The sequence below is a fragment of the Oryx dammah genome, unplaced genomic scaffold, assembly GCF_014754425.2.
Source record: "Oryx dammah isolate SB20612 unplaced genomic scaffold, SCBI_Odam_1.1 HiC_scaffold_10, whole genome shotgun sequence".
Taxonomy (NCBI): domain Eukaryota; kingdom Metazoa; phylum Chordata; class Mammalia; order Artiodactyla; family Bovidae; genus Oryx; species Oryx dammah.
In genome coordinates this window covers 26777878-26793229 of record NW_024070194.1, presented here as the reverse complement: position 1 = coordinate 26793229, position 15352 = coordinate 26777878, and the positions used below count along the sequence as shown (strand labels likewise).

Here is a 15352-nt window from a genome sequence, read left to right as displayed (position 1 = left end):
GAACTTGCCAGCCAGTGCTGTAGATATAAGAGACACAGGTTTGATCTCTGGGTCAGGACGATCCCCTGGAAGAAGTCATGGAAACCCATGCCAGTATTCTTGCCTGGGAAATCCCATGGACAGAGGAGCCTGTTGGGTTACGGTTCATAGGATCACAAAGAGCTGGACTCGAATTCAAGAGGGTGTGCACAAAAAACTATGCTCATTAGTCATATAATTTTTTTTAGAATTTGCCATAGGCTTTTAGATATCTAATATATATATTAAAGTGCCCTGGTATCTTTTAAAATTTTGTTTAACCAGTTTCTTATATATTACACAGCGAAGAAAACAGTATATACAGGGCACATGTCCTACTGTTTACATTTTTTTTTTTTAGATAAAGGACACTATCACCTCCCCCACAGTTTACACTAGTGGTAAATGGACATGTAAAAATCAATTGAAGTTTGTGGTGTTGTATAAAAATAGAATTTAATCAGAATTTAGTCACTCAAAGGCTCCTAAGTTATTTTAATTACATAGTATATGCAAGTTAAACTGTCAGTTTTTTTAAATATTTACCACTCGTAAAGTTTTAAGTTTTAATTATTTCTCTTATGGTAATAATTTTTATCTATTTATCTACTCGAAAAGTGCAATGGGATTAATATATTTTTAAAAATCACTAAAAATACTAATTGCAAATATTCTACAAAATATTACCCTATTGTTTTTCACTTAAACTGAAGCAGAACCATAATAAAGAAATTTAAGTAGGCACTTAAAAATCTTTTCCCAGTTTTACCTGTTGTTTTTCCCAGCATAACCTATTGTTCTCAAATAATTGGGGTAATCTGTGGATTATATTTCATATATTCTCAGAGCTGGGCTGCTCATGGAAGCAAGGAATTACACAATTAAATTCAAATTTCTCTAGAAAATATGCCTGACAAATTTTTTAAAAAGTATGACCTGCTGTTTTGTTTTGGTTCAAGATGTCCCAGAATGTCCAATCATTTAATCCAGACTCAGTTTACCCTCATTCTGTTAGAACTAGAAGGTAATGTTTTAAAAACAAAAGGAGAAAAGCATTCTCAAATAGTGATTTCCCCTTGTGAATTATTCCAGTTCACCAAAATATGCATTTTTTAGGAACGAAAAGCTGACTCAGAATATATTTCTTCTAGTGGGGCAGCCTTTGGCCCCAAAGAGTCCAGCAAGTCAGGCGGTAGGTCATGTTCAGAGAAGGTGAGAGAACTGAGGCTGTCTGCTTGCTCACACTCGCCCTCCTCTGCGTAGACGTGAGGTGGGTAGCCAAGATCACCCTCAGGGTCGTGGGTGCCACAGAGCTGCTGGAGGGGAACCAGGGAGAGCAGGTGAGTGCTGTGGCCTGTCCCATCACAGGCGTTTCTACAGACTCAGATAAGGCAGCAAGCTGAGGGGAAGGACCCCGTCACAGTCCTCCTGATCTCAGGGAGGGAACACTGACAATGACGGTGCCCCTGACCTGGGTAGGATGACGGGAACACGGGAGAAAACTGCCCACCCCTTCCACCCTCTTACAGGGTAGACTCATCCCTCACCCAGGCCTGAGACCTCCCCTCCTGGCCCTATGCCTGCTGTCACCTTAAACGACCATCCTCAATACATGTTTGTGGGATGGACGGATGGGTGAGGTTAAAGGGCTTTCCCCTGTTGACCTTCAAATACCCTAGAAGGTTGCTGATGGAAGTCTGAGCCTGTTTCATAGGTTGAGGTGGGGATGGGTTTACAAGACTCTTCTAAGCCATCCCTGGCTCACAGCATTCGTGTGAGAATGAACTCATCTAGGACCTGAAGACGTTCAGAATCAGACCCCCACACACACCATGTCCCCAGGCTCTCAGCCAGCTGTGTCCACCTTGCTCGGCTCGCGGGGGCTCCTCCAGGCTCTCCATTCAGTGGGAATATCGTCTCCTGGCCCTGCATCTACTGGTGCCCAGACCTGCTGACCACAGTACCTGGGAACCTTCATCCTTACATCACACACCTGCGGGGACTGTGGTCACTGTGTGGCCCTGTGCCTTGGGGCATGGGTGGGGGGGGGAAGCCAGCTGACAGGTGAATCCAGGGGCTGGGACTGAGGTGTCATTAGTCCCATCATGTCCCCTCAGTGCAGCCAAGTAGATAACTAAGGATGGGACTGGTGAGCACCCAGCAAACCAGGATCTGCAGGGGTTCTGCGCTCAAAGCTCCCAAGGCCTGTGACAGCAGAAGCTTCCAGCCCTGCTTCAGCAGTTTAGCAGCCCTGTGAGATCAACAATTCATCATAAACCCCAACTAAGTTAGAAGGCTCTCAAGGGAAAGCACTGGGCCTTCTAATCTGCTGTTTTTCCCTCCTCTCACACCACCCAGCTCAGCTCCAAGTTTGCACTAATGAAGGCTCCCTGCCTGCCTGGGGGACAGGAGGATGGGCCTCAGCAGGAAGCAGCCTCCTTCAGCCCAGTCAGACGGTGAACTGGTCCCCACCCGCTCCATCCACAGGGCACAGCTGTGTAGGGTGGAGAGGGCAGATACACAGATGTGAATGTGGGTAAGCAAGATGACACGTAATGATAACCAGGGACTAAACTAGGAGGGTTCTCACTTCCCGTGACCCGTCTTCATCCACTCTAATAGCCGGAGGAAGGGGCCCCAGGCACGTCTCAAAAAACAGTTCCCCGGGAGGCTCCGATGAGCATCCAGACCCTCTAATGCGGCACCTGCAGAGTTGGGGGCCTCCCACCTGACTCAGCACCTCCGCCATCACTCCTGCTCTCATTTCCAGGGGTCCTCTGGGCACCGCGGTATCAAGCCAAACCTGCAAAGCGAAGACAAGAGTCCTAACCCTGTCGGAGTCAGCTCACAGCTCCCCTCAGTGGATGGCCTCTGCTGGCTGGCACACCGGGGCCACCACCAGCTGGAGGACTGTCTCAGCTCTCCTGGAGGGGACAACAGGCCAAGGGCAGTTTAACCAGATGTCACCTCCACGTGTGCAGGGAGAGAGGGCAGCCCTGCCGGTTTTGACTGATGGACCGGTGGACCCTCCGTGCCTTGGCTTCCAGGGAAGAAGGAAGCCGAGTGAGCCTGGCCAGCAGGGTTTGGGTCTGGTCCACAAATGTGAATCACCAAGAGGCTGAGTGCCCCACATGGGGACGCTCATCTCACTGCCGGTCCCCACAACACACAGCTCATCTCAGGTTCCAATCCCCTTCCTCCTGCCTTGGCAGGTCAGCCGCACCTCGTGCACACAGGGTGCCAAGCGGCCTTCTCTCTCTCATGGACCTGGGTCTCAGGTTATGGCTGAGGAGTGGGGTAGAGCCATGAGGAGGTCGGCTTAGCATGCCCCACGTGGGGGCCACCTGGGACCCCAGAGAGCGCCACCTGCATTGTGTAGTCAGGCCCGTGCAGGTGAGGCCAAGCAGCCCCTCACTCAGCCTCACACAGGTGTGGGGCCTCCACCCAAGGTGAGAAGAATGTAGTGATGAGCATGCAAGGTGCAAGAGAGGCCGCCTGCACCTGGGGCCTCTCAGGAAGAGGAGGGAAGGCCAGCAGAGGCCAGGAGGCTGGAGGCAGCCCAGACCTGCAGGCGGAGGACAGTGCAGGAGAGACCAGATGACCCCAGGTCTCAGGGCTGCAGACCATCCCAGAAGATTCCCTGGAGAAGGAAACGGCAACCCACTCCAATATTCTTGCCTGGAGAATCCCATGGATGGAGGAGCCTGGTAGGCCATAGTTCATGGGGTCCCAAAGAGTGGGACACGACTGAGTGACTTCACTTTCACTTTCAGAAACACATTGGTGACTTTTACAGCTGCAGTGACTTCTGATCACCCCTGAATTTAGGGGTACTTTGTATACTCTGGGCTTCCCTGGTGATGCAGAGGTTAAAGCGTCTGCCTGCAATGTGGGAGACCTAGGTTCTATCCCTGGGTCAGGAAGATCCCCTGGAGAAGGGAATGGCAACCCACTCCAATATTCTTGCCTGGAGAATCCCATGGACAGAGGAGCTTGATGGGCTACAGTCCACGGGTCACAAAGAGTCGGACATGACTGAGCAACTTCACTTTCACTTTGTATACTCCAGAAGATGTGTATAAAACACTGTGAAGTTTGGGATAATTTTACATGTCCATGAAGATATACAAACACACACCTGTCTGTACCCGTATCTGTCTATACACATAAACCCATCCTATCACCATTGCGAATTGAACTAAACACTCTTAGCCAAAGAGATAGCAGGGATAACCCCTACCAACAACCCTGGAGACCTGCTGCGTGGTGATGCTGTGTCCTCAGTCACTGCCCTCCAGCTCCCCTGGGCCTCTCAGAGGAAGATACAAGAGATACTGGCCCTTCCTCCAATGTGCTTGCTGGTCAGACCCTGTGGTCCTTCCCAGTCCGGTGGAAGGCACAACACCAGTCTCCAGGGAAACTCAGGGTCGATTTTTGCTTGAGTAGATTTTAAGTTCCACCACACGCCACTTTTTGCTGCTTTTGCTTCATTTTGCTGCATTTACCACACATGACTCTGTCAAGGCCAAGAGCACAGTTTCCCTCCCCCAGCCACTCGGAACGGAGGACCTGGCTTCAGACATATTCCCAGGACCCACGACTCCTCGAACGTACTTCAACAAGAGTGTTTGAATTTCATTCTAATTATGTGAAAGTTATTTTAATAATAATACTTAATGTTATTTTTCCAATATAATGGAGAAGGGCTTACATCTTTTTAACTGAGCCCTCCCAACATGTTAATAAAAGCAAAAATGTTATAATTTGCTTTTGTGAAACTTGAATGAAGCTTTTTGTCACTTGTTTGCTAAATCAAGAGAACCTGATATGATAAGCTGAGCTCCTTTAAAAATATCTGAAACTGCTTATTGTCATAAATTGAAATTTTCTTGACACGTTAAGAATAGATTTCAACAATGTGAGGCAATGAATTAGGTTCTAAGGAAGAACTCTGCAAACTTCCTCCACTATAGCCAACTTCCTTTTTATTGTTATTGTTTCCAGTTGAATCACTGTTTTTATTTGTTGCTTTGGTAACAGGTGTATGTTGTAAATGGCATTGCACTTCAAAATCAGTACTAATAAAAAGCAGCTCTTTCCTGTTTTATTTATAATGGCATTCTTTGTAAGATCTCATTTGTAAAGAAGGATACAGTATTGTAAAGTAAAAAAAAAATAAAAATAAATAAAGGTGGAAAAAAAAGAAAGAAAGAAAGGTTTAGGAGGAAATGGACTGGTGGCCCCTATGGTCCCCTTAGTTCAAAACTTCTATAAATCCATAAAGAATCAAAGCAAAAGAATACTCAGGCCTTCACCAAGTTCCTAGCTTCTCAGCAGCAAAAGAAACTTGTCAGGGACTGAAACCCTCTGGTGCTTTCAGGTCTGGAGGTAAGTACTTTATTCAGTTCCCATCTGCTCCCTAGAAGTCATGGTTCAGACCGTAAAGAATCCGCCTGCCAATTCGGGAGACCCAGGTTCAGTCCCTGGGTTGGGAAGACCCCCTGGAGAAGGTAATGGCTACCCACTCCAGTATTCTTGCCTGGAGAATCCCATGGACGGAGAAGCCTGGTGGGCTACAGTCCATAGGGTTGCAAAGAATCAGACAGGACTGAGTGACTAACACTCACTTTTTTCACTGCTTCCCACATTCACTGCTTTCAGCTTATTTGGATGTTGGTCGGGTGTATTTTTACCACCTTCCCCCTTCCCAGTTTCCCATTTTCAGGGCTTCCCACGGTTGCCAGGTCCGTAAGATAACTCTTTTCATGGTAACTTCTTCATTGGTACTTACAGGAGTAGAGTATTTGTTTCTCACACTTGGCTCAAAAAACATGCCACGACCCTGAAATTATTTTAGAAAATGAAAAATTAATTAAAGTAAAAAAAATGAATTATTTATTGGTTTCATATAAGTTACCCAAGATGCAAACACATAACTAGAAATTCTTGTAACCATAGGCCTCCTGTTTCTGCACTAAAGGTATCTAATGATAGCTGCTGCTGCTGCTGCTGCTGCTAAGTCGCTTCAGTCGTGTCCGACTCTGTGCGACCCCATAAACGGCAGCCCACCAGGCTCCCCCGTCCCTGGGATTCTCCAGACAAGAACACTGGAGTGGGTTGCCATTTCCTTCTCCAATGCATGAAAGTGAAAAGTGAAAGTGAAGTTGCCCAGTCGTGTCCGACTCCTAGCGACCCCATGGACTGCAGCCTACCAAGGCTCCTCTGTCCATGGGATTTTCCAGGCAAGAGTACTGGAGTGGGGTGCCATTGCCTTCTCCGTCTAATGATAGCAGTGTAGGTATTCCTAACAGAAACCCATGGGTGAGTTTTATAGTTGCTTTGTGGGGATGGAACACGAAAATATGAGATTTTCAAGCCCATCTTGGGTCTACAAAATTCACATCAGACTCACGGTATGCTGAGAGTGTGGCCTCAAAGTCTGTGAATGTGGCCCATTAATCCCTAAGACTCAAGACTGGTTACATAATTGGAAGGACCCAGCACAAAAAATGTGAGCCCCTTGCCAGATATGAAGTGTTTCAAGATGGTGACAGGACAGTATTAACCAAGTACAAGGCCCTTCTGAGCACAGGGGCCTGTGGGACTGACTGGGTTCCATGCCTATGAAGCTGACCCTTCCAAGGTCAGAGGGACACAACTATCAATGCACAAGCCCTTTCAACGATTCATGGAATCATGTTTGTGCAAAAGAGGAGAACTCATTTTTATCTTGGCTCAAACATAGCCTGAGAAAAATAATGAATTATAGAGGTCTTGAATTTTTTCTTAAAAGCTTTCCGTCATGAAAACAATGACTCTTTGGCCCCTGAGAACCCATTTTAGCTCTTGTCAGAAGAGTAAATTTTTTGTTAAACTAATAGCTAGCTACACTGCTGCTGCTGCTGCTAAGTCACTTCAGTCATGTCCGACTCTGTGTGACCCCATAGACGGAAGCCCATCAGGCTCCGCCATGCCTGGGATTCTCCAGGCAAGAACACTGGAGTGGGTTGCCGTTTCCTTCTCCAGTGCATGAAAGTGAAAAGTGAAAGTGAATTCGCTCAGTCATGTCTGACTCTTCGCTACCCCATGGACTGCAGCCTACCAGCTCCTCCATCCATGTAATTTTCCAGGCAAGAGTACTGGAGTGGGGTGCCATTGCCGTCTCTGAGCTAGCTACACTAATGAAGTCCAAATAAGGTCTGTATTTGAGGCCTGTGTCAATGGTGTCATACCGAAGTCAGTTTTCTGGTTTTGATAAGATACTATGTAGACTATTATCTTGGGGAAAGCTGTGTAGAAGGTACACAGGAACTCTGAACTATTTTTACAACCTTGTGTAAGCCTGAAAAGTCATGTTAAAAAGCACAGCTATAGTTTTAGAATGTGTACATGGAGTATATAAGGACATGGATCAGTTTGGCAGGAGGTGTGGAGTCACCGAACTGGAAGCTGGTTAGGGCCAAGGCCACTGCTATAGATGACCTCTGATACCCGGACATGAACACAGAGAAATGTATTTATTTGTGGCTGTCATATTTGATCAGAGCTATCAAATAACAACTCAGTAACAACCAACAATCACAATAGTTAGATATATGAGAAGGTTTTCACCACTATGTGTTTGTTCTACCAGAATCACAGAACCCTCTAGAAGGGAACCCACTGTCCATCACCAGTGAAGTCCCAGCAGCAGGAGCAAAGCCATGCAACTCACTGGAGTTCCCAGGACAAGGTGTACTTGGTCAGATGCACTCAATGGAGAAGGTAGTGTTTCTTTTACATCCTAGGGGAAAACGCTGGTTTGCTCCAAAGGTAATGCATTTCCCTCTAGGTGAAAATAAAAAAGCTATACCTTTTCCTGCTCAGATACTCACATGCAAATAAAAATTAGCATTATGATGAGGGGGAGGGGAAATGGAAGTAGAAAAGGAAAGGTGAAGAGAAGCAAGAAAAAAAGAATAAAATAAAGTGGGTATATGTGACCCAACGTGACTTGAAGATTCTAACATTCTATGGATGATATTATAGACACCTGCCAACTGAATATGCACACAAGATCTAGAAGCTGACACAGACAGATGAAACTGTTTAGATCTAGGGATGGGATTGTGGACAATTTTTGCTTTGGGTTTCTATTTTTAACATAAGCCCTTCAATCATGAAATAAAATTTCAAAAAAAAATAAAGCAGGCACAGGTCCTCAGTAACAGTTCTAAGGAGGTCTGTGCCTTGTCACAGATTTTAAAATAGCAGGTCACCTGATAATCATAAGTGACAATCTCACTGAGGGAAGGTGTGTGAATGGCTGACTATCAAACCAGTCACAACAGGTACACTGACTATTTGCAGGATATCATAAAGGAAACCTAGAGACTCGCCAGAAAATAGAAGAGCAGCCTTGGTGTCCTCCCCTGCAGATGGGGGAGCAAGGTACCCTCCGGCAGGGGTTTGGTAAAGATGCAGAGGGATTATACTTGCAGAGTGCAAACCCCAGGGCACGATTAGTGGACCAGAGTTCTTACTGTGCCTACCAGGAGCTCTGGCCTCCAGAAGCTTATAGACCAGTCAAGGAAGAGAGGCCCCTGCCAGCCCTCCCCAGGAGTCTCTGTGCCCCCTCCCCCTGGGAACATGGAGTGGTGGGCAGATGCCTTCTGGACCTGGCCCTGCTCTCCCCAGCCAGGTGCCTGCACAATAAATGAAAGCAGCCCTGGGTCAACTTGGTCTTTTCCAAAGTGGAGTCTTCATCCGCTTAGAGAAGGGAAAGTTTAGCCAGACTGGGAACAGGGTTTCAAATGACATTGAACTGCGTGGTAAGAAAAATCAGTCCCTGTCTAATTCCTCTTCCATGCTCCTAATGATGTCAAGGAGGAAGTGTCCGTCAGGTGCCAGCCTGTCCTGGTTCTCTCTCTCTCTCCACATTTTCTACCTAGAATTACAGGTTTCTATTTCTATTGTGTCTATGTTTCACTCATCTGCTCTTTATACAAGCAAAACTTGTTTTCTGCTTACAATTGAAATATTAAATTTCCTGTTTAAAGAAATGCACGTCTTTTGGACCCAAGTCCATTTAAAGGAAAATAATGTTTAAAGTCATGAAGTTAGCGCTGGACGGACTGGAGTGTGGCCCTGAGCCATCCAACACTTGAGCTGGGAGCAAAGGCATGTGAGGCTGAGGAGAACTGCAGGGGCTTTGCAGGTGGGAGTGGGGTGAAAGCAGGTGTGGCGTGGGCCTGTAGGGGGACATCCCAGGATGTGGGTGGGGGAGTAGCCATGGTGTCCCCCTCACATCAAATGGTCATCGAAGTCACCCCTCTTGTTTCAACACAAGCAGCAAACGAGCCACACTCACCTTAGCTCCCAGCTTGGCGCCCGCCTCGGCTGGGTTGATGGACAGGGCTGGCATGTAATCCCTGAGGTATGATCTTCCCTGTGGGACAGAGGGAAAGAAATACGACTGGGGCTTAAATTACAGATGGCGGCATTAAACAAGGAGAACAGGGAGTAACGTCTCCCCTCTGGCATCACAGACAGCATCCTGAGCCTGGAAAACACAGCCTGTGCTGTGAAGCAGGAGGGCAACCCTGACAAGCGGACACTGTAATCGCTGGTCAGGAAGTGAAGTTTCTTGTTGTTTAGCAGTTCACGTGAAGTGATGGCAACAACAAAAACCAAGCAACCAAAGAGAAAATCTTGCTGCAATCAGCCTCGGCATCTCAAAACTGGCCCTTGCCCTCTCCTAAGCCTCAGTGATGGCTCTTGGGGTCACCACGGTGGGCAGTGCTGTGTGGAGCCTTATCCATTTCTCACTCAACAAATATTCACTGAGGGACTCAGAAGTTGAGAAGTGCTGGATTTCTTCTCTTTTAAAAAGATTGATTTGTTTATTATTTCAGCTGTGGTGGGTCTTTGTTGCTGCGAGGGCTTTCTCTAGTTGCTCCAGGTGGGAACTGCGCTTCGTCTCAGTGCTGGGGATTCTCACTGTGGTGGCTTCTCTTGTTGCAGAGCACAGGCTCTAGAGCACATGCTCAGTAGTTGTGGCCCACAGGCTCAGTTGCTCTGCAGCATGTGGGATCTTCCCAGACCAGGGATCGAACCAGTGTCTCTTCTCCTGCACTGGCAGGCAGATTCTTGACCACTGGACCACCAGGAAAGGCCTGGATTTCTTTTCTAAGGGCTCACTGGCTTCCCCAAAGAGAAGGAAGGACCCCGTGCTGTCCTGCAGACCCTTTTGATCAGGGGGCGTGTCCAGTGGCAGACAAGGAGAAGGCGGGTGGAATCAGTGATGGTGTCTAGATGAAGGGAATCTTCTCAAGAGTGTGCAAATGTGCCCAGTGTGTGGACGCAGGCTGGTGTATTCTATTCACATAAGCTGGAATAACAGGGAACTGTGGACACAGTGGGGCAGCCTTATTTACCAGTGGCTACAAGGCCATAATCGGTAGCTGCTGTTAGTAATACTAGAGAAACTCACCTGAAAATGTCATTTGCCCTAAATAAAGTTTCTCGGCCTCAGCACTGCTAACACTCAGGCAGGTGACTTCTCTGTCATGGGGGCTGTCCTGAGCACAGCAGAACAGCCTGCCATGTCCCCCAGTTGGTTCTACCCACCAGACACAATAGCATCACCCGCCCCCACCCCACCCCCGGCCAACTCTGCACTCGCAGTTGAGTTGTAACCACCAACACGCCTCTAGACACTGCCAGAGATCCCCTGGGGTGGGGATGGGGGTCAGAATTGCCCCCAGTTGAGAGCCAGTGCCCTAGACAAGTGTGACGAGGTGATGACATGACGGGGTGGTGAATGAGAGCAGTATGGAGGGCCTACCGCATGGTCCTCATGAGTCACAGTCCAGCTCCACTACCTGGGGAGGATCGGCTCTGCTCTCCTCGTTCCACGCGATCAGGGTCTGGATGCCCTCATCCTGTGGCACGGAGCAACCCTGCCTCTTGGCTTCAGACACAAGGCGGCATCGTAGCAGGAGGAGCAGAGCGGCTGTGACAAGACAAGGGGGAGAGGAGATGCCGTAGGTCTGGCCGATCAGAGGTTCCCTCCCACAGGAGCCTGTGCTGCTGGCATATAACTCGACTGGGGGCTCATGGGGGCAAGCTGAACCTTCATCAATCTTTGCAGCCTCAGCGCTTAGCACAGCCTGGGGCACAGTAGGTGAGAGGTCTGATTTGTCGGACTGATTAAGTAATACTGTGTGACCAGCAATATTCTACTGTGTCCTTGAAAATTGAGCTTCCTTGTTAGCCTTTGTCAAGCCTGGGAGCTTGTGTACATTGCTGTCCTCAGCTATTAAAATCATCTCTGCTCTGTTGCTCAGTCATGTCTGACTTTTTGCAACCCCATGGACTATAGCCCACCAGGTTCCTCTGCCCATGGGATTTCTCAGGCAACAATACTGGAGTGGGTTGCCATTTCCTTCTCCAGGGGATCTTCCCAACCCAGGGTTTGAACCTGCATCTCCTGCTTGGCAGGAATCCACAGACAGTGGACCGCTGTCCTTAGACAGTGTCTGTCTCTAGGTTCCATAGCTGTAAAGTCTGCTACTGAGCAAAAGCCCCCTTTGCCAGGCAGGCAGCCTGTCTGACCAGGGTGGAAACCTCTCATCTGAGCCTGGACCTCCCATGAGCCTGGGGGTCATTCTCAAAGGCACCCCGCTGACCTCGGCCATCTGCACTCCCCACCCCTGAGGACTCTATGCCCTTGGCTTATAGCCCAGAGAGAGGAGCTGCATTCCCAGGACAGCTCCTGTCTATGCTCACCTGCCAGAGCCATGAACGCTACACAGAGAGGGACCAGGGTGCCCTGCAGGACCCCAGCTCTCGCGATGAGGGGCTCCACACAGGTGAATCCATCGGGACAGGAGCAGACCCTCACGTGGACAGTCTGCTTCTGGGAAAGTCCCTGTTTGTCTCCGATGAGAAGCGGCACAGAGTAGTCACCAAGTGGAAGGCTTCTCTGCATTAGAAGTTCCACTGAATAACCTGCAGAGGGAGGGGGACCTTAGCTGCGTTGTGTTCATTCGCTCAGCTGCTCAGGGGTTATTTCTGAATGCCTCTCTCGTGCCAGGCTCTGTAGGAAGTTTGAGGTGGCCATGACCACTCTCTCCCATGGACACCTGCTACTGCTAAGTCGCTTCAGTCGTGTCCGACTCTTAGCGACCCCATGGACTGCAGCCTACCAGGCTCCTCCGTCCATGGGCTTTTCCAGGCGAGAGTTCTGGAGTGGGCTGCCATTGCCTTCTCCCCCATGGACACCAGCTGCATGTAAAATGGTTCCCAAGACCACCCTCAGGTTGATGGTTCTCTAGAAGGGCTCAGGACTCGCTGCAAACTGTCTACTCACGGCTACAGAAACAGCACCCCAGTTTTTCTTTAGGGGCACCCACACTTTCTGAACTCTTTTCCCGTGTGGATCAGGAGGGGCAAAGCCCAGATCACAGCCCGGTCCAGGTATGGGCTCAGAACCAGCCATCCAGTACATCTGCCCTCCCAACCCCCACCCAGGGTTGAGCAGGGCAGGTGGCTCAAGCCTTGTGATGATGTACACCTTCTTGCCAGGCACCAGAAAGAGTCCCAGGGACTCCCGGCCACCACTCTGCTGTCTCCAAAGGAGAGCCTGCCTGCAGACGAAGGGACCACAGAGCCAAGGTCGAAAGCTACCACCTCCAGGAAGTCCTCTGGCACCCAGGTCTGCTGGGACACAGGCTTACCTGCCCCTTTCTTGGTGACAAGCTAGCACGTTCCCCTTGGCCTGAATGTGTGTGAGTCAGGTTTCTGTCCTTTTCCAGCCTTTCTCTCTGGCCAGTGTGATACGTACCCCTGTTTTCCCCCAGTCTCCACATGTCTTCTGTGTCTCCCCACGTGCTGTCCAGTTTGAAGGTGAACGGGTTGGAGTAGGGCTCTAGGTCGCTGTCCTCCGCCTCGATGAGGAGGGGTTTGTCTCCCGCAGACTGACAGACCTCCAGGTGCTGAGAGCTCGGGCGGAGCATGGGAGCGTTGTCGTTGACGTCTGACAGGAACAGCAGCATGGTCCCCGTTCCCGTCTGCGGGGGGACACCTGGGTGGGGAGGAGGGGATCTCAGCAGGGCTGCTGATTAATTCCAGAGGCTGCCCAAGCACACAGACGCCTGCGAATGAGCGCTCTCGGCCTCTGCAGAAAAGAACCACTCCGCGGAGACACTGAAGCCAATTCCCTTTCAATAAGCTTTATTGCAAGGGCTGGATCTATTTTCCTGTTCTTTTGAAAATCTGGGTAGGATAAGTTAATAAAACACTTGTTGAATGAGGGACAATTATCGAGTAGATGATAATATCAGCCATGGAAGTTGTTAAAGCAGGACTAGGGGTGGGGCGGGGGTGGGGGTGGGGGTGGGGGGTAGCAGTGGGGGATGGATGTGATGTGTTTCTGGAGACCTCAGCTTCTATACTGGGTCCACACTGTGATCCTGGTCTGGATCCTGCACTAGAGTTTTGCAAGGTGTCACCCCCCTGGAGGTCACTGGGCAACAGGTACTTGGGATCCCACTACCTTATTTCTAAAAACTGCATGTGAGTCTACAATGACCTCAAAATAAAAATTTATTTTTTTAAAACTATTCCACTGAAAAAACAGTGCCATTCAATAAAATATCCATAACAGAATTATAGAACCCGCACCTAAAACCAATTAGGAACACAGATTTAATATCTCCCTAAGCAACATTAATTATACAACTGTTAATTATGCAAATGTGATATACAACCATGTATGCCTGGGAATCTGGGTTCATAAGACAACTCTTATTACAACTCTAATTTACAGATTTTCTCAAATACAATCATTAAAATTACTTGATATATTTTATTTTTCTAGCTTTCTGCTTTGGTAGGTTTAGAAATACAACCTTGAGAGAGATTATAGAGAAAAGTGTTAAAACATGCTGACAAAAATCACTGATCCTGGTTGACGACAAATTTGTCCTGCACAGTCACATTTTTCTGAGGTTATAAGGTGGTCCAAGTGCAGGGAAACTGCTCATGTTTATCATATGCAATTGGCTTTGACAGAGAGCTAGAGAGTTGTCTTATGAACAGATGAAAAAGATGCTGTGGTGGTGGCTGTGTCCTTATCAGGCTTATCATCTCTTCTGAATGAACACTGCCCCTCTTTCTATGGCATAGCCCCCTAATTTGCCATTTCAAGAATTATCATCAAAAATAATCATCAGTATAGATGCACAATGATAAAAAGGTTTATATCTTTCCCAGTTGTGCTGAAAGACACTCACCTGTGTCATTTTCCCTTAGGAGCAAGAAAACATAGCCCCCTCTGACAATTCTGGGTCAGTGCTTACCATCATCAACAGCATGAGCGATGATTACGTAAATGCTGTCGTTGACATGAGGAGATTCGCGGTCAACCGGCTTCATGGTGATGACCACCCCAGAGTGTTCATCTATGCTGACCCAGTTTGCGGGATCATAAGCCAGTTTGTATCTTGCAGAAGAAAACACATGTAATTTTTAAAATTAAAAAGTTACATCAAGAGACAAGTCCAAATATACCATGGCAGACACAATTCCCATTGTGAATCCAGGAAATTGTAAGAACCTCTGTTAGGAGTGTTCCTGGCTCTGATGAAGGCCCAGAGAGCTGAGACCCAACCAGAGTGTCAGAGCAATATTCACTGAACACCAGGTGTCCTGTCCTTGTCAGGCTGCACATAACTCTGTCCACCTCGGGGAAAACATCTCATCCTGGAACAGAGCCAGTCTTCAGTTGCCTGCAGGAGCTGGTGGCTTCATGTTAAGCCAAGCCTGCCTGTGCAACAGAAGCACAAGACTATATTACCCATGGAGCCTAGAGGATTCACACGTGAGTAATACAGCCAGGCGACGAGGCTGTCTACATCTTGCTTCATCTGTGTGCACCTGGTAACCATTTTAATGGGCGAGCACACCTGGCCTTCCAGAATTCCCCAAGATCTGTCAGAGTCAGATGGCAGCCATCAGAACCAACTGGGACCATCGGAACCCAACCTACCTGCTGAGAGACCCGCAGAAGGAAAGGCCTGGACCCCCAGGCAAACAGAAAAGATGTCGTTCCCCAAAACAGCTGAAGACAGGAGATTTCATGTGCCTTCTCTTCCTTATCACTTAAAGACCCTGGAAAAGGTCAGTAGCTCTCCCTGTCTGATATTTGTCAAGTCAGGGTTTACAAAGTGACCAACCATACTCTAGGGACAGGAATATAGCCCTGAATCAGATTTGGGGTCTCTGTGGGTATCCCCCAGAAGAGGTCCAGGCAGGGACTAGGAGCCTTGGCATCATTTTAGAACTTGTTAGA

General features: G+C 48.4%; 1 protein-coding gene across 1 annotated transcript in view; it reads right to left on the bottom strand.

The window, feature by feature from the left end:
• Positions 1-365: 365 nt before the first annotated feature.
• CDH26 (cadherin 26) overlaps positions 366-15352 on the bottom strand; it is a 49293-nt gene continuing 34306 nt past the window's right edge. Inside the window, exons 9-16 of the mRNA XM_040248711.1 lie at positions 14361-14503; positions 12845-13084; positions 11788-12009; positions 10881-11011; positions 9368-9445; positions 5810-5860; positions 2747-2821; positions 366-1334 (exon numbers count right to left, since the gene is read on the bottom strand). Of these exons, the coding sequence (XP_040104645.1) occupies positions 1131-1334; positions 2747-2821; positions 5810-5860; positions 9368-9445; positions 10881-11011; positions 11788-12009; positions 12845-13084; positions 14361-14503 (1144 nt within the window). The 3' untranslated portion in view covers positions 366-1130. The remainder of the gene's footprint in view (positions 1335-2746; positions 2822-5809; positions 5861-9367; positions 9446-10880; positions 11012-11787; positions 12010-12844; positions 13085-14360; positions 14504-15352) is intronic.